At 32.1% G+C, this 19,155-nt stretch overlaps 1 protein-coding gene across 4 annotated transcripts in view; it reads left to right on the forward strand.

Moving 5' to 3' along the window:
• Nucleotides 1-17,004, forward strand: part of LOC106473896 (MICOS complex subunit MIC27-like) — a 47,524-nt gene extending 30,520 nt beyond the window's left edge. The window contains exons 6-10 of one of the 4 annotated variants that reach the window (XM_022402747.1): nt 1,177-1,323; nt 2,866-2,889; nt 4,273-4,418; nt 16,434-16,558; nt 16,772-17,004. In XM_022402747.1, coding sequence (XP_022258455.1) covers nt 1,177-1,323; nt 2,866-2,889; nt 4,273-4,418; nt 16,434-16,547 — 431 coding nt within the window. In that variant the 3' untranslated portion in view covers nt 16,548-16,558; nt 16,772-17,004. The remainder of the gene's footprint in view (nt 1-1,176; nt 1,324-2,865; nt 2,890-4,272; nt 4,419-16,433; nt 16,559-16,771) is intronic. The other 3 variants (XM_022402845.1, XM_013934616.2, XM_013934685.2) reach the window with 3 other exon arrangements.
• The last annotated feature ends 2,151 nt before the right edge of the window (nt 17,005-19,155 follow it).

A 19,155-nucleotide genomic window follows, 5' to 3' on the forward strand; every position in this document is an offset into this window, starting at 1 on the left:
ATAGTAATTAATATGCATTGATTCATCAGTTGAATATCCTCTCTGTCAGCAATGTTTCTGGCCATAATGTTCAATATTTGAAGAAGAAAAACTTGTGCTGTTTCATACTATAGTACAGTAGTCAAGATGGTGATATAGTTGACTTTGAAGTTTGTTTTCAAAGATTCTAACTTAATACATAATCCTAAAACTAAATTAACCACTTGCTTAAAAAAAAAGAATTAACTTGCATGTGTTTTTTCTTCCAATTGAGAAAGAAAAAATATATGTCTCACATTTATACAAGGGTTGAGTATGTTATATTAAAGCAATTTTGGAGCCTCTTCCTGTTATTGCAGTCCATATCACCATGTCTGATGGTGCTCTCTCTGTGATGGCCATGCATCTTGTCAATAGTCCTACAGTGTAATTTCCACTGCAAGAGATTCTGTCTAAGACTATAATGTCCAAAACACACCACTCCTCTCTGAATGGTTTTCATTATTTAAATAGTACGAGTGCAACAGTTTCCCACATCCCGTTTTAACAGTCTGATTACATAAAAATCCCTTGGAAACTTCACCAGTATGTCTTCATATAGAATAGTATACCTGTTTCATTCTTCACTTCTTGAGGTATGCACCAGTTGAATGGGAGCTTTCTTATGTTGAATACTTTTGCCTGGGACACGTGAATGGCTTTTGTCACTGACCTTTGTATTATTGGATTTTCACCTGTTACAAGACACTGCTCTTTGCTTACTTTGACTGGGGTACATCTTGTTGCATGTCTCTTTCTAGGTGCACCTGATACTCCTTGTTGATCTATATTCCTTTGTTTTCCAATTACATTAAGTACAAGGGATATTCCTATCCTTGAAATTCTAAATCCCCAATCTGAACACATCATTATTATCTGAATGTTTGAATATCTTGCATGAGACAGGACTGTTACATACCGTTCCCAAAAGCAATCAGTTTTATGGTGGCATCACACTGCTTATTAAATCCAAACAATATGAAAATGAACTTTATACTGTTCTACCATGACATTATATTACCTGTGGTTGTCACTTGATTTGCTGATTTGCATATTCAAAATTATTTTCATATAACATACTCAACACTTTTTATTACCAACCAAATGATTCAGCATCACTGAATAATTTTATTATACTTCTGTTTTTATTATAAATAGGTGGCTTAATGAAAAAGATTACCTACAGTGGTACAGGAATGTTGGTTGTGGCTTCACTTTGTTATCCCAGACAGGCTATTGAACTAACACAGAGAGGCTACAAGGTTGTTAGAGACCAATCTGTTTCTATGGTGAAAGAATACACTGGTAAGACAAAAGTGACTATGGATTAAGGTTGGTAAATATTTAAAAGATTCCCTGTATGTTGCACATACAAATTAAAATAAATATATTTTGTATAAGCCATTGAATTAGAGTGGAATTTATAGCAGGGTTCAAAAAATTCAAGAATTAAATTTATCAAGTTCACTGAAATTCTCTTTCATTTTAGCTTTCTGGTTTACCTTAGTTAAAGAATACTTGGAGAAATGTCACCCTATGGGCAGCTGTTTGTGCTTATAATTACTAATCATACTACTCATACCTCACTCAAAATAATTTACAAAAAATTAACATTTTCTAAAAAAGTATTTTTCTGGAAGTATTTCATGTGAAATGTGTTTGGATTGTACTTGTATAAACTATAATGTTTCTAATTATTAAAAGTTATACCCTTTATTGAAAAAATAAGTTTTTTTTTAAGAACTCAGTTTTTAGTACTATATTTACAAATTACATCAATAAAGATATCAAACCCTCATGTACAATCTTAGTGAAAGTCATGTTCTTGTTGTGAAGAGAGAACTTAAAATTGTCTGAATCTTAAATACCAAAAGTATGAAATTTTTTATGGATATTTGTTTGTGGTGCCACCTTGTATTTATTATTTCAGACACATAGATAGATACATACATATGTACACACTACATTTATTATAGTAAGATGTGTTATTGATCATGTGTTATCTATTTAAATTCCAGAAGCAAGTAGTGGTAGTAGTTGTAAAAAGTTATTCTTATATTTATTTATTATTATTGATAAATTTACAGCCATGAAGGATAAGTAACCATGAAACAAAAGTTATTTACACGTGTTAAACAAACATTGAGAAACTAGTCAATACATAATTATGCATTTATATTTTAAATAACTTAATACTAGAGGTTGACCAATCATCAAACTTAAGTCGATTTAAAATAGCTGGAGCCAAATAATAAAAACCTTAGAACCCAAAACTGAACTATTTCTATAATGAAATTAATATAAACTTCCTCTAGAGGGGATTAACAAATTCATTTCAGAATTAAACATGGTAAGATCCATAGCAACAAAAATGAAGCAGTACACACTGGCCTGATAAATGGTTAAAAGTCCGTATTCCTTAAATCTGTTAGAAACAGATGCTTTATAAGAAAGACCTATGATAAGCCTCAAGACCCTCAATTGGAACAGCAGGTTGGTCTTAATCATTAAAATGTGAGCGCCATACTCTTAAATGAGAAGTCATGACTGTAGAAGATAGCTCAATACATTTGATAAAGGACTTGTCATAATATAGACTTCCCTGGCAAGTTTTTTTTTGAGATCATTTTAATTTGTTCATCCCATCTAATGTTATTGTGAATAATAACTTCAAGAACCTTTATTGAATCAACCTTGGATAGAACATTGCCATTAAAACTCAAATCATCATTTACCTGTTCCCTTGATATAATCATATATTGTGACTTGCAAATATTTAAAACTAGGCAGTTGCCAAGAAGCCAGGTAGCAATAGAAAACAACTCATTATTTGCTATTTTAAAACAGTCAGCAAGAGAATCCACCTATATGGTAAGAATCATATCATCTGCATACAGATTGCAAGTATCTTTTGAACATAACGAAATTAAATCATTTACATAAATAATAAATATTAAGGGGCCAAGGATTGGCTAATAGTAATAAATGAAATAAATTTTTCTAATAGCTTTCAGTGAATTTTGTAGTTATTAAGTACAGTTTGAAATTGATTTTATCAATGTTTTGATTTTTCTCAGTATTACCAATTTGTTCATGTTTGGTTGTGCATAATTAAGTGTGTACGATAAAAAGAACTTGTACTTAGCACGCATGTAACTTGCTTCCAACCTCTGTCAAGCTTCAGTTTTGCACATGAGTTATCATTAAAGTTTTTACATCAAGGACTCTATTTGATAGAATTTATCTATCATTTTCATATAATAATTTATATTTTGTACAACAATAAAAGTTTTTAGCATAGTTGAATTTTTTCAGTTTTAATTTTTGAATTTTCCTTTTGTAGTTTTGAAATTTTATAATTTTAATAAAGAGAAAATCCAAGATTATATTAATCTATTGTAGGTTTTCTAATTTACTTTTGAATAAAAAAATGTTCAACTATATTTAATAAAATAAAGTCCAAGGCATAATGTTTAGAGTTTTCTATTATTCATCATTGGTTAGCCAATTCAGTCATTTCACAAATAATGTGTATTTTTTGGAATGCTTATTGTCAGTAGTTTTTCTTTTGTGCTTTGAAAAAATTATCAAATTATACTACTTATAATTACTGTAATTATGTCTTAGTATAGGAAAGAGCATCTGAATGTGACAGTTATGATTTGAGAAAATTATGTGAGTAATTTGACTGATGATGTTAGAGGTGAATTGCAAAGCACAAGATGCTTTTAAAGAAAAGCATGTACCACATGAGTATAATTTTTGTCACACCACTAGAATCTAGTGTTTTAAATAGAATTTAACTTCATAACATTTGAAGATAATGTGAAATCATAGTAAATATAACTATCTTATTTCTTCACAAACAGTAGATCTTCTGAAAAAAGTTTCTACTATTATTTAAGGCATAAAATAGGTCACTCACATTGTTTACAAGCACTTTATGCTTGTAATTATAAAGACATTCATGTATATTAAAAATAGTTATGTCAGGCCTCAAATTCTACAACTAGCAACTGGTACTTGCTTGTTTTTTGCCTTTTAACTTAATTTTTCTTTTAAAATATTTGCATCATATGAAAATAAAAGGCTTCTAAGAATGTTGAAATCCTTGGCTTGCTACAAATGTCCATTACTTAATTTTCCTATATATTAAAAAGTGTACAGTATTTTTGAGATGTAGAGTAAGACAGAAGAAGATTAAGAGCAACAGACTGGCTTGCGCAAAATAATTTTCTGACATCCAATTACCAGGATATGACCTGAAAGACCTTTTCTCCTTGAAGAACTTCACTAGTACACAATTGCCTACTCCTACAATTGATGAAATAGGGCAACAAGTGAGTGACGTTCACTACTTTGGATTTAGATTTTTTGAGAATTTGTCGGAGAGAAACTTGGTAAATATATTCACAAATTCATATAATGTTTTTCATAATGGTCTACACATTAAAAATATTTATTTTACATAGGGTTTTTTAAAGTTTAAATTCAAATCTCTCAAGTTATTTCTTGTTGAAACTTTGCATAGTGCTATTATTTAATTTTTCTGTTGAATAAAAAAAAAAGAGATTAAATTTTTACGTGCATATAATCTTGCTACTAATTCCAATACGATGTCTTACATCCTCTCAGATAATAACTTTTCTTCTTTCAGTGTGACTTATACTGCTAGAAACCAGGTTTCGATACCCATGGTGGGCAGAGCACAGATAGCCCTTTGTGTAGCTTTGTGCTTAATAACAAACAATTTTTCAGTGCTGCTGTCTATATGCACAAGTTTTTACTTGTCAATAGCCTTGAAACTCCCACCAACCCCAAGTTTCAATGTAGTTCAGCTATGTGATAGCATGGAAATGAGTATGCGATACCCTCCACCAATAAGAGATTGACACATACTCCTGTTGTTGCTGGCTCCCTCTTTACTGTAGAACCCAAACTTCACTTCTCAATTTGGCATAGTGGAGATCAGATGTCCACAAAAATTTGCTTTTGTTAATTACAGTTTTAGTACATGTTCTTTTTTGTGTTAATTAATCAATCTTTTTTTTATCTCCTTAGTAGATTTATTACTTTCAGTTTGTTTAATATCAGTTAAACAAATGACAGAAAGTAACTATTTTGTTTTCTACTTGGGAAATTCCCCACAGTTAAACATGAACTTGGAATTTCGAGTCACTTACAACCACAGTAGGTAATACTTCTACAACAACTGCTGTGTCTCAAGCTTCAGGTTCCACACTTTTGGCTGAGTAGGTCTCAGCCTTAGTGTGAAGGGAGTTTGAATCCATTACGCAGCCAACAGCTTCTTCAAACCCAGGCTGGGGGATGAAGATTTTGTGAGCCTTTTTTCTTCCTCCTTCCTATGCCGTGCAGTTCTGATTTTTCTCCTGTGAATGCTCCCAGCTGCCCTTGGCCTTCCTGTATATGGTGTTACAGGTATGTTAACTTATGCCTGTATCCTTATTTTCTCTACGTTGGTGCATTTATCCTCCTTGGCCTTTTTCCTCTCAAGGATCTCCTGGGTAGGAATGCTCTGTTAACTAATGTGCACCTACCCACAACCTACCTACAAGATCTTTGGGTGGCTCCTTTTTTATGTCAGTCGACTTTTGGGGTCATGAATGGAGGCTCCTTGACAATGCTCCTCCATTTACTCCTTGGCCTCTCGATTCTTGCTGCCTTCATCTGGTCCTATTCCTGTTTCCCGACCTCCTTCAATTCCTTTATCCATTCCTCTTTCCCTTGTTTTGGTAGTGACTATCCCATGGGTTCTAGCAAGTAAGAGCACACTTGGCCAGATTTGTGCACCTATGGCACATTTTCACTTAAGATATATGGGTGACTCAGGTACTGTAAAAAGGTTTATCCTTTCAATTCCTCAACCCACCCCCCTTCAGGTCCATGCCAACATCTTTCCAATGCACTCTTCAGCAGGTGTTGCACTATCAATTGGATCTGGCTCAGGATTCTCTGGATTCCATTATTTGTCTCCCTTCCTCACTGCAAGTCGTTATTACTTTGTGGCTCAACAGAGACAACATCGTGGCCTCTATCACCTCCACCACCCGAGCCGCATCTGTTTACAAATGCTTCTCTTACAGATTGGGGAGCAAGTATGGATTTTCAGAAAATTTTGGGTCAAGATGACAATGCACATCAGTTTCCAAGTTTTCTGGTGGTCTTGAGGTTTGTGGGGCACTCAACATCTGGACACATTTGCCGCCTATTTCAATACCATCCTTTGTCTTTACCAGTAGATGCATTCAGTTATGATTGGACCAACTTTACCTGTATGCTTACACTCCTCTCTGCCTTCTCCCAGGGTTTTATCCATCATCCAATCCACTCCATGTTGTGTCCTTCTGATAGTGCCTTACTGACCAGTACAAACTTGGTTTCCAGTCCTCCATTCCCACTTCTTCTTTCCTAATCCCTCCTCCATTAACTTCAGTTGCCAGTGTTTCATTCTGCAATTGCCACACTCTGGCTTAACACATTGCTTTTGTCCAGTCCCTTGCAAGAGGCAGTCCAGACTATCCATGCATGTAGCTTCCATTTTTTCCCATTCCATATGTCCTTCTTCCTTCATGGTATATCAGAGAAAATGGCATGTTTTTTCAGCATTGGTCTTTGTGCCATAATTACTTTCCTTCCCAACCAAATATTCCTCTTATTTTACCTGAATGTTCATCAATGGTTCTTCCATATCTACCATTGCTGGGTATCAATCAGCCTTGTCCAGTACCTTCTGTTTTTTTCCTGTTACTGCAGAGTGTTTTCCTCCCTTACCATTTTCCTTTTGTTACATTCTTTCCGTATCTTTCGACCTCCTTGCCCTACACTTCTTCCAGATTGGAACCGTAATGTTTTTCTCCACACCTTTACCCAAACTATTTGAACCCTTGTTTACCTATTCCCTATACCATTTATCCCTCAAGACCTATTTCCCAGTTCTTTTTGCCTATGGTCATTGGAGATCAGATGTTTTTGCCATTGCTGTATTGTGTTCTTTATCAACGTACCTATGTTCTCCTGTAGCTGGATAGAAGTTTACTACCCAAGATGTCAGCGGCTCATGAAGGCATAGTCTCTTATACACCAATTTTCATTTGTATTCTTGTTCTGATCTATATAGATTTCCATGTCCTGTGCATGCTCTCAGATGTTATATTACCTACACAGCTTCCTTCTGTTGTTCCTGTTCCCTTTTACTTATCCATTGGAACCCTTCTTTCTACCATAGGAAAGGAACTGGACCAACCAACATAAGCATAACAATAAAGCCTTTAACACCCACTGTTGAGATGGGATATTCCACAAAAGTGCTAGTAGATTGATCTCATGGTATATTACATCATAAGTATGCCTGTTCCAAATTGTACTGACTCATTGACTATGACAAGTAAAGCAGAAGGGGGATTGCTGCCCATCCCTCCATTCCTATGATTGAATAAATCAGTAGTGGCCTGCTTTTCAAAATACGGTTTTTTGGTCACCCATTGCACAGTCTTCAGTGGAACTTTCCTCTCGACTTTCCACCATGCTTCCTCCCCTTTTTACAAATTCTTAGCCATTCTACACCATAAAGCTCATCCATTTATATATTAAACAAACTAATCAACTGGGGAACCCCCATCCTACCATCTCCTGCAGGTAGGCTCCTAGGAGATCTCATTTTGGAAAGGAGCAGGACCAGCCAACATATCTAAAATCAAGGATTTGCTCCTCTTTTTCACCCAATTTAGTGACACATACTTTCATGGTGTGCAATGAGTACACCTAGTTCAACTGTAGTATGGTCTCCCATGAGTGTGTGCCTCTAACAAGAAAAGTCACACTCCATGGGAATTCCTCGAACACTTTCCGAAGGGTGTTCATCTAGATAACTTTTACACTGGTCCCTCCACCATGTCAATGTGGGATTCTAGCTATTATGTGAGAGGAGGTAAGATATCATAACCGAAGTTAATATATTCCTGCACTGAAAATATATTTCCAATATAAACTTACCTCCTCTCACACTTCATCCCCACTTCCGCTTTTGATGCTTCTTTCCTTCCTAATCTCGAAATGAAGATTGAGTTTTACAGTAAAAAGGGACCCAGCTGCAACAGGAGTGTCACTCTCCTATTGGTGGAGGATTGTTGCATACTTATTTGCATGCTACAACACAGCTGAACCACATTGAAACGTGAGTTAAGTGGGAGTTTCAAGGCTAGTGGTGAGCAAAAACATTTTTGCATATAGAGGGCAGGACTGAAGAGAAAAGCTATTGTGTGAAAGGAGGTATCTATTTGAAATATATTTTCAGTGTAAGAAAACATTAACTTCCATTTTTATACCTAATTATGTTTAGACAAAAAACGTTTTTAGTTGGTCTTTAAAGGTTAATTTCTACTATCTTAAAAGCTTCAGAACATGTTTTCTTAACAGTCTCCATGCCATAAACAAAGACTATGCTGCTAATTAATCCTGTCTGTGTGATTTAATCTGACAACATCGTATATTTCAGTACGCATTATCCAGTAAAATCTGAGTAAGGTTACAGCTTTTGTAAGCAGAAGTTTAGTAATCTTCCAGTAATTTGTAATTAATGGCAACTATGTCAAAAATTAAAAACTAGTATGTACGATATGGTGCTAACATTTGTTTATTAGTCCTAGATGTATTGCTTACTAATTACCTACTGTTCACAACCTTATTAGCTTATTTCATTGAAAACTGATGGATGCTTATAAAAAATTATCACTTGTCAGTAGTAAAGTACCTAATGTGCTTTAATATTTCACTAAATTTAGGTTTTATCATGCAGCAATCAAAAGTTAAGTAAAGAGTATGATAGGTACTGTATTATTATACTACTTATAAAAACTTCATTATTAAAAATGATCTTTAATATTCTACCATATTATATGGTTACTATAATGTTTAAAAAATGTATTAATTATGAACTTTCCTGTAGACTATAAATTTATCCTCCATTATAAAGAAAACACCTAAATTTATGTAAATCACAATGCTATTTAAAATTATAATTTGAAATGCATGAATTGAAAGAGCTTTAATAGTGAAAGTAAATGTTAATATTTTTATTAGTCTTACACATATGGTACACTTATTACCTATAATTCACAGCCTGCCATGTCTTCTTGGTGTAATGTATCATAAGTACAAATTCAGCAATAAGTCTCAGAATCTGAAGGTTTATCACTAAATATTGAGTTCAACGTGAGACTAATGTTACAGCGATTCCCAGTTTCAAAGAAAAGATTGGAGGGGATTGCTTATAAAACTACTTATTAATCATGTTTTGCACAGACCAGGAAAACTTGGAATTTCATAAGTTTGAGTTTTACCCTGAAATTTAAAAAAAATTGGATTTTTTCCAAAAACAGGATTTCTATTTCTTCCAGAAATTAAAATGATCTACTTTTCAGTTTTATTCTGATGGATCTTTCTTTTTTTCAATAAAAATCAATCATTAGCTCGTTCTTGCAACTAAAAGTAATTTACCATAATGTGAAGTTACTATATACTGTACACTGCCTGCTGTATCCTAAAAACACTACATGCTTTGTCATGGGCAGGACTCTTCCTAACTTTTGACAGAAAAAGCCTAAATGAACAGGTTCAAATGAGGAAGGCCAAGGAACCTATATCCTTGTAGAGGGTCTGAGGGTCAAAACCCCACCTGAAAATGATTTTCAGCAATTTTTGAGGTGTTAAGAAAACTCCTCCTGTCTTTTTATTCTATTTTGAAATATTTGGTAATAGAGAAAAACATTTATCAAACTAAAAATGTTAATGAATATAATCTAGTTTCAATGTTTAGAAAAGGGTTATCAACTTAGAAACTGTAAACAATATGTTTGAATTTCTCAAAGAGCTAAAGTCTGACCATAGGAATTTCTCAAAAAATGACACTGTTGCACTGTCAAACACTCAAATTAAAAAGCTGCTTCCCCTTAAAACTTTTCATTAACATGAATTTTTCACTGTCAAAAATTCTAAACACTTATCTACTAAAGCTTCATAGTCACAAATAGAGCTGGACAATTGACCCAATTAATTGATTACTCATGAGCATTGATTATGTTGGTTAGTGTCACATAAAATTATAGATTAATCAAAAATACAATTAAAACAATTAATGTTACAAAAATAATAAAATTAATGTTCTGATTATCACTATTTTTGATGAGTTCAATTATACAAGTAACCAAAATATTGTCACTATGATTTTTCGTTAGCATTTTGTAGTAATTCAAGGTTATTCAGCTTAATTAGTGTCACTACTTACAAAAATAATCAACTAATCGAAATTAGTATTTGTGATTATTACTATTTTCAATTATTCCAACTATCCAACTCTCATGTGAAAGTAATCATTTAGTTGAGTTTAATTGATTATTGAGTCCAACAATTGATCAATTATCAAATTACACTAATTGTTCACCTCTAGTCACAAATTTAACTCTGTATTAAAAAAATAAACATGTCTCTCCAAGTCTATGATTTATGATATTTGCAATCTTTTATATATATTGATGAAAAAGTTTGCAAAGCTTGTGTGATATTTTGGGAACACAGAAGACATGGTAATATTGATAAGCCAGTCTCCTAACGTTTATGCAATAGTAAACAAACATAATCTTTTATATATCATACAATTTACATTAATATCTGCTACAGTTGGACAATCCTCATAAAGAACAATGCCTTATTTTATCCTAGAAACCCCTTTCTCTATCAGGATTAAACAAAATAAAATTCCTATCATTCAGTGTTTCCTTCTGAGTAATTTTTTATTTAAAAGTTTATAACTTTTGTTTTTCCAACAATGAATGATGTACATACAATGTGATATATGTGTACCACTTCTTTATTTGGTTACTGCCATTCTCTTATGAAATTGTATGTAAAAGAAAAAAAGTAAAAATCTTCATACAGTGTCAACAGTCATATCAATTTATAGCCTGAAAATAAAGCTACTGGTGCATCATAAAGGTTACTTTTATATAAGTTTCATTAATGTTTTAAAGTGACAAATGAAACAGTTTTAGCAAACATACTTCACAAAAATCAGAAAAGTCTTTGAAAAGCCCTGCAAAAAAAATTATCATTAGGTCTGTATGTACCATGTTAACTAACAGAAAAGGGCAACATATATTTTCAGGACACAACCTTTTGTTCTTTATACAATCTTCTGTGAATTTGAAATTAATGACCTTAAACAGTAAAAAAATTTACGTAAGTATTAAGCTTAGTTATTTTATTCTTAAATCTGTTATAATTACAATGAGCTACAAGTGTTCATTAATTTTGAGCTTTTATATTTACTTTTATAACAAAATATTTATGACCTTTGTCGAAAGAGCTACTAAAAACAAGATGTGCTTAAGTTAGGATGGCCTGATATACCTTAACTGGATAACTAGAACATTTTATGTGCAAGACTATTTGAGGTCAGCTTGCTATGTCATTTAATTTGCTTGGCTGATATCCAGTAGGCAGTATTAGACCTAAGCTGGGGGAGGTCTATAAAATTATTTCATTAATACTTCTTGGTATTTTGGTAGTGTGATTCTATACCTTGAACATAACTCATTAAATATCTGTAAATCTGTATGCAAATCAACGTTTTTATTGTAATTTATAAAACATGAAATAAATGCTGCATGTCTGCTTTCTAATTATGCATGAGCCTAATAAGAATATAATTAAAAGAGTCAAATTTATTGATTTTCCACATTAGTAACCATAAAAGTGCTTTTAAAAAACTAAATACTTATTTGGTTATTTCACAATTATTTCCCTTACAATTCAACAGTAATGGATATTTAACAACAGGAACAATGACAATTTCCAGCTTATTTAATTTCATATATCCTACACAGTTGTTACAGTTAGTAGTTTTATATGCAAGCATTTTTCTGAGAAACTATAATTTAAGAAAGTAAGGTTACAGGAATGATTAAAGAGAAAACAATCATTTTATAAGATGAATTAGGAAGAAAGAAAATCCAACACAAATTAAGAAAGTGAATTCAAGTTATATAATACTTGTGTCGTTTCAATTCATCATGATAAGAAACACTCCTTGTCTGTATTATCAATAGTGTCATTGTTGATGCAAGTCATTACAAGTGGACATTTCTGTACATTTCAGTCCTGCAGCTTGACAAGAGCATTGCATTGTGAGTTTGTCCCACAAATGCTCTGCTAATACTTGCAGTTAATGGTTGTTAAAAACAGGTTAGGAGTTGAAGGCCATGTTATCCAGAGTGATGAGACTACCATTTTATTCATCCATTCTGCCGAGGAGGTTGTGGAGATGAAAAGTGTTGAAAGGCACATCACTCAAACTGTCAGTATCATTGTTTATGAGCTAAACACTGACTATCTACATCTGGTTCTGCTTGAGGTTTCGTGAGTAAGACAACAGAAACCTCTTTGAACTTTCTTTAATATTTTATTAGTTCCGTAGCTTTTGATAGATGGATTGAAAATAATACGGTTTTTAAAGAAAGTCAAGCGTAACTTGTATCATACTGTCAACAGCTTTTATCAACATAAGGTCAATAAATTTACCACACTTTTTCACATCTCTGTCACATCCATTCAGTGAGTAAATATTAAACTAACTTCATCAATAATCAAAATTTTTATGCAGTTACGTAAGTAAAACTGTTTAGGAGCTATCATACTTGGATGTTGACATGAAAGTCAAAAAATGTTATAAATTAGTTGCTTGAAAATTGTCACAATAACAAACATGGCTATTTTTCACCAGATACCAGAACCATCGTGGGAAAAAAAAAAATCATTTGTCAAGTAATAAAATGCAGTTTTATTGGTAAGAGTTGGCATTAGTTTGTAAAAAAAAATTCAAATATGTATGGAAAACTATAAGCATAACACAATGTAGATTTAAAATTATAATGCACATTAATATGCTACTACCAACACATGGAAAATTTAATAACATATTAAAATTATAAACTATTTTATTTTAAACTTTCCTTCCTGGGACCTTAAAGATGTTAATCCCTTGAAACGAGGTAGAATTGATTAGGTGGACTGTGTGGCATTGTTAGTTTTCTTGATTTCCCCTTGAGTATTCAGGTAGGAGCTACAGAATAATAGGAGTTTTGCCAGACAATGTATTGCAAAACAAAATCTGATTTTTATCAACCTCACCCGAGTCTGAAGCAAAAAAGGAGACTTGTACACAAGCTTAAGCACAATGACACAGTCTTTATTCAAATGCTTCACAAACACAATCAAGGCTCTTAAAGTGCAAGTTTATCTTAGCACATTTACTGGAATGTGTGTGTGATGTTCTATTTGATTTTAGCTTAGCTTCTGAATCTTTTGGCCTTGCAGCTATCTCATCTAAGTATCAAGTCATATATATATATATCTGCCAGACCAAGAGAACATGGCATTATATAAAAAGAACAATAATGGCAGATTTTCTCAGGGAGTAGGTGCCACCCACATAACTGAAAACCATCCTAGCTATCAACAAGCTGTATTATTGGAGTATCACCTGAATTACCAGTAGAAATAATTTCTATCATTATTTATAGCATGTCTCAAAGTGGTTAGGGTGCTTGACTCGCAATCTGATGGTCCTAAGTTTGAATCCCCGTCCCACCAAACATGCTCGCCCTTTCAGCTGTGGGGGCATTATAATGTGATGGTCAATCCCACTGTTCATTGGTAAAAGATTAGCCCAAGAGTTGGCGTGGGTGGTGGTGACTGGCTGCCTTCCTTCTAGTCTTACACTGCTAAATTAGGGACGGCTAGTGCAGATAGCCCTCGTGTAGCTTTGCATGAAATTCAAAAACAGCAAACTAAACAAAAATCTAATGGGGAGCACATGTGATGCTCTTGGTGACTAACTCAGTTTTGCGAGTATCTAGAAATAGAGGAACTTAGTGGCTTCTTTGACTCAAAGTAGAAAGAAATTGTGAAAAAATATGTACATTAACTAAGGGTGTAGGAAACATATTGTAAGCCTATATGTACAACTAAATTTTATTTGTTTCTAATATTCTCATCTTACATCCAATAAGCAGTGTTTTAAATTTGCTCAGCTTGATTCAGTAGATGATGTTTCATGTGTTCTTTATATGCTTAGTTTGCCTCCAATAGGCAATAAAAGCACAGTTTATCAATTAACCAACTATTTTATGATTCAGTAGCAATTTTTAAAATGGTTTAACATAAGTATTTCTTTTTTGTTAACTTACTACATATATATGTAAATTAACCAACTACCATAGAAGGTTTACTCAAAGAACTGCATAAATTAGGAGATACATGATACCTCAAAATTCAGTGAAGTGTACTGTGTTGATAATCCAAAAGTAGTGTTGGTATTAAAGATGAGTAAATCAACTACAACTCAAAAAATGGCTCCTTCAAAAGATTAACCTAATTTAATGGAAGTATAATCATCAGTTACAGTTGTAAGTTATTGAAATAAATAAATTTTATGTTTTAATGATATATTATTATTAAGATTTTTAATATACAAACTACATTGATTTAAGATTATAAAATATGCACCTTAGAACATACTGGAGCATTAACTGATACTGCATTTAAATCATTAACACACTTATACCTGTGAGTTTAAACAGGTTATTATGTTTCTTATAAAATCAATAAAGTATGTGTGTGTATATATGTATATCTATAATGTAAGAAAATATTAACATACTTTAAGTCTTGTGGGTACATTACTAAAAAGTACGTGTAAGGTAGTTTTGATGATACAGTAAGCTGGGAGTGAAATGTATGCTTGTCTGTAATGTCAGTGTAGATCTTAATTATTTTTTGTAAACCTTCTAGCATCTGAAAAAGTTTAAATATTTACATATTGTTCATAAAATAATTATGCATTTTAATTAGTTATTAACCTCCTTTCAGCACATGTGCACTTTGACAATATCATAGAGAAAAATTTTTTCTTTGAATTTCTTACTTAAATAGTTCTACATTGCACACAAAAGAAATGTTTTTATGAAATATATTTTGGTAAGTTATATAACACTGTTCAATTGAAGGACCAAAAATAATAATTCCAAGGTTTATTTAGACTGTTACTTGAAAGTAAGAGCATTCAACTACAAAACTGAAGAATTTGTATGTGCATAAAGCAACAAAGATTTGTTACTTGTATGTGACAATGTACAACAGAGCATTAACTCTTTCAAGTCATTACCCCTTAAATAAGAAAAAAAGACACGTAGGATAATTACATGCATATATTGTGCAATATATATATGAAACTTATAATGTTTAGTGAGTGGAACATGATGACAAAATATTCTGATAATGCAAATCCTTATTTATTGTATATTATTTTTAAGTTTATCATATTAAAACATATACATAAATAGATTAAACTAAAAAAGAGTATTGTTAGCAAAAATAGTTTCTTAGCATTACTAATGCAATAATGTTGCCATTTTAAAAGGTGAGGTTTAGGATCCCCAACAAATCTTGGTTAGTTTTTGCCATGTTTTTATGATTGATAGCCAGAAGCAGTGACTATGTTAATTGGCAAAATAAAGTATCAAGAAAAATAAACATCAGTTTAGTTGATATTAGAACTCTATAATCAACAATTTAAAAAACAACTTCAATTTTAAATAAGTATTTTAATGTTTTTCCAAAACAGTCTCTCAAATTTTTGAAATTTCACAATGTAGAAAACTGATGCAAATACTGAATCTAATTATATGGATTGTTTAAGCCAAAACTCCATACTATTTGTAACTTTGTTTAAGTACTGCCACTGTGAGAAGAAAAAAAAATCATAAGATATTATTTATTTCTCTGATTCAAAGTCCACATTCTCATTTGTAAATTATAATTTGTAATTGTTTCAGAAATTAAATCCAATTTAAATTTGACTTTGAAATTACTATTTGACTCAATTGTGGTCAGAATACAGTTTGATACCAAGAATGCTGAAGCACTTACAGTTAAAGTACTGATGCTTGTAAACAATAAAATAAATACTTTATTACATTGAAAAGACAAAGATGTTTTCTGTGTTGTAGGTAAACGTAATTTGGTTGTACTGAAATTAATTTAATAATTTTGCCCATCCAAAAGACAGGTGGACAGGTTGCTGGCTGAAAGTCTCTAGACAAATATAGCACATGTACATGAAATGTTATTAATAAAGAAGTTTTTGCTGTATTTTTTAAATGTGAGCTCCTATCATTGAAAGTTACATTGCCATTTAGGTTTAACTACGTCAACAAACTTCATCAAACATACAAGAAGATAAAAATTGTTTTTTTATAGTTTGAAATATAAGCTATTTCATTTACTATATGTATTAATTAATTAATCAATTATGTTCTCATTACTATTTTTAATCCTCTTAGGGTGAAGAGAAACAGTCAAATGAGGTGACAAACACAAAGGATAAAAATGTGCAAGGTGATCCAGGAATGAGTAATCCTGAAGATAAAGATATGTATACCACTAGAGGGAGCTAAAAAATATGGAGGTAATCTTTGCGCAATATCAAAACAAACTAATTTTTTCAGATAGAGTATTTTTTGTTTGTAGGTTATTAATAATAAAAATTACAATATAATTTTAACAAATAGTTATTTTTCTTGTATACATCTGAACTATTATGATGAGAGTTGTATTAAGACCAGTTTTTAGCTGTAAAAAAAAGTCGTGTAGATGATTCATAGTTGCCATATTTTTGCAGGTTGATTGTATGGTGAAGATATTAGTATCATGAAATAGAAGACGACTTACCCTAGTACAGAAAAATTACCTGTAAATATTTAGTTTCTGGAAGATAGTGTTTAGTAAATAAATTGACTTCTTGCAATATATTGAAACTAAAGCCAGCTGAATTACTAGTTTAAGATTTTTGTGTACATGTAGCCAACCTTTGTAGATTGAAGGATAACTAAATAAAACTTATATTAACCTTGATTCAGCCAAGATTACATCTTATTATTACTTTACTTTTTCCTGGGTTATGAAAAACACTTTCACTCTTTCTTAGCAAAAAAGCTGAAAAGGTTAAGCTGTTATTACCAAGTAATTTCTAGAACCTCACGAGATGTTTGCAGTTCATTCATTTATATAAACCAGTTTTATTCTATTGGTAGTAATTACCTACAGAAACTAATTCTAATGAAAAACTGTAAACACAATTTCTTTCTAATTTTTGAAATGCTATATTACTGTTTATTTAAAATATTTAGATTGAACTGTAGAAAGATAAATCTTCACCTGTATATTTAACTAAATTAATTTTCAAAATGCATACCTTTGTGTATTTTATAAATTGGAAAAGCTATAGGCAGACACTATGAAGTATTAAACAATTTATAAAATGTAAATGTAAATTGTGTAAAGAACAAATGCTTAAAATAAAACAATGACAAATCAAGTATTGATATAATGTAAAATGGTGAAGTCAGTATTAACACGATCTGTGACAAACTATTCTTCAGAAACATTATTTACTTCCCTGCACCACTAACGTGCACATGCCACATGTGTTGACAACTATTGTGGCACTCTATGATGTAATCATCCTAATGCTGTAGCCCTCCACCAATAAGAGGGTGACACAACCTCTCTACATAATAATCCCTATGAACACTAGCACATTATCATAGGCTCATTCTTTCCTCAGCACTATCTCTGTTGAGACATTTTTTTTCCTGTGTTTTTTCAATTTGCAGTTGCTTTAATCAACTGCCTTTCATCAGTTACTGCTACATTACTATTGTCCTTGTTGTACTTTTGTCCAACCACCTGATTGCAGCTCTGTTTTCTTAAGCCACATTTCTTCTTTGTACTACTTCAGTCACTGTATGTAGACCTAGAAAAAAACAGTGACACCTAGATATTTCTCTTAAGGCATTTTTTCTAATTGTGTCAACAGAGACCAGAAACACCTTATCTGTTCATGGAGCTGACACTTTAGCTCACTTAGTAGAGCGGACACCTGACCTATGACGGGTCTGAAAGTAATATTAAGTATTTCATTGTACGTATTTTACAAGACAAACAACAATCAAATACAAATCTTTCTAATAACCTTGAAAACAGTAATATACACATTGGCATGAAGTGGTCTCAATGGATGTGTAACTGCTTGAAGACTGCTTCTGAGAAGAAATAACCAAACCAAAAAGTTGAAATGAGCATCAGACCATAAAAGAGAAGAATAAGCAAAACTGGAGATGTGTCCTCTTTACACATGAATCCAAGTTTGAATTGTTTGGCAACAGTTTGTTTGACAGTGAAGAGGAGAACAGTATTATAGTTTGTGTATAAAATGTACAGTGAAACATGATGGAGGATTGTTACAATGTTGGGGCTGCATATTAGCAAATAGTGCAGGTCAGATGTTATTAACCCATTTATAAGTACTAGTGGCTAGTTGCAACCCAGTAAATAGTCTTGGTGCAAAATATATCAGCTTATCTATTTGCAAACTTCTGTTCATGATCCATTCACACATTCTCACAAGAGACACTTGGACTGAGAAATACTTTTGTAGGTGATCTACACAAAACTGATGACATCATGACTGCTGACAGTTAGTATAATGAGATTATGATCCATCACATCATTCCCTCATGAATACCATTCATTAGGCTGGGAATTATCTTTCAGCAATATAATGATTCCAAGTATCCAGAAAATGTGGGGAAACATCTTCATGTGAAAGAGGCTGATGGAACATATCACAACCATGACTTGGCCTGCACAAAGTAACAAAACATTTTTGACCATCTATGAGCTCAATGAAAACTAATAAGGTCAAAAGGAAACCAAACAATGTGGCTGGGTTTTGGGGAGTAATACAAGCTTTACATACAAAATACTATAACTTGTTTTTTATGTATTTTTTGTGATGATGTTTTTTGCCATTAATAAATTTACCATCTAAGTTTCATCATGATTTGTTTGTTTCTCCTGTATTTGTATTGCTTTTTGTGTTTCAATAAATATTTCCCTTAAAGTATTTGAGAATTTTGTTACAAATGGAATAATCTAGTTAAAGAACCTATAAATGTTTATTGCTTTTATGTAACATTACACCTGTTTGTCCAGAGTAATTAT

The sequence above is a fragment of the Limulus polyphemus genome, unplaced genomic scaffold, assembly GCF_000517525.1.
Source record: "Limulus polyphemus unplaced genomic scaffold, Limulus_polyphemus-2.1.2 Scaffold5, whole genome shotgun sequence".
Lineage (NCBI taxonomy): Eukaryota > Metazoa > Arthropoda > Merostomata > Xiphosura > Limulidae > Limulus > Limulus polyphemus.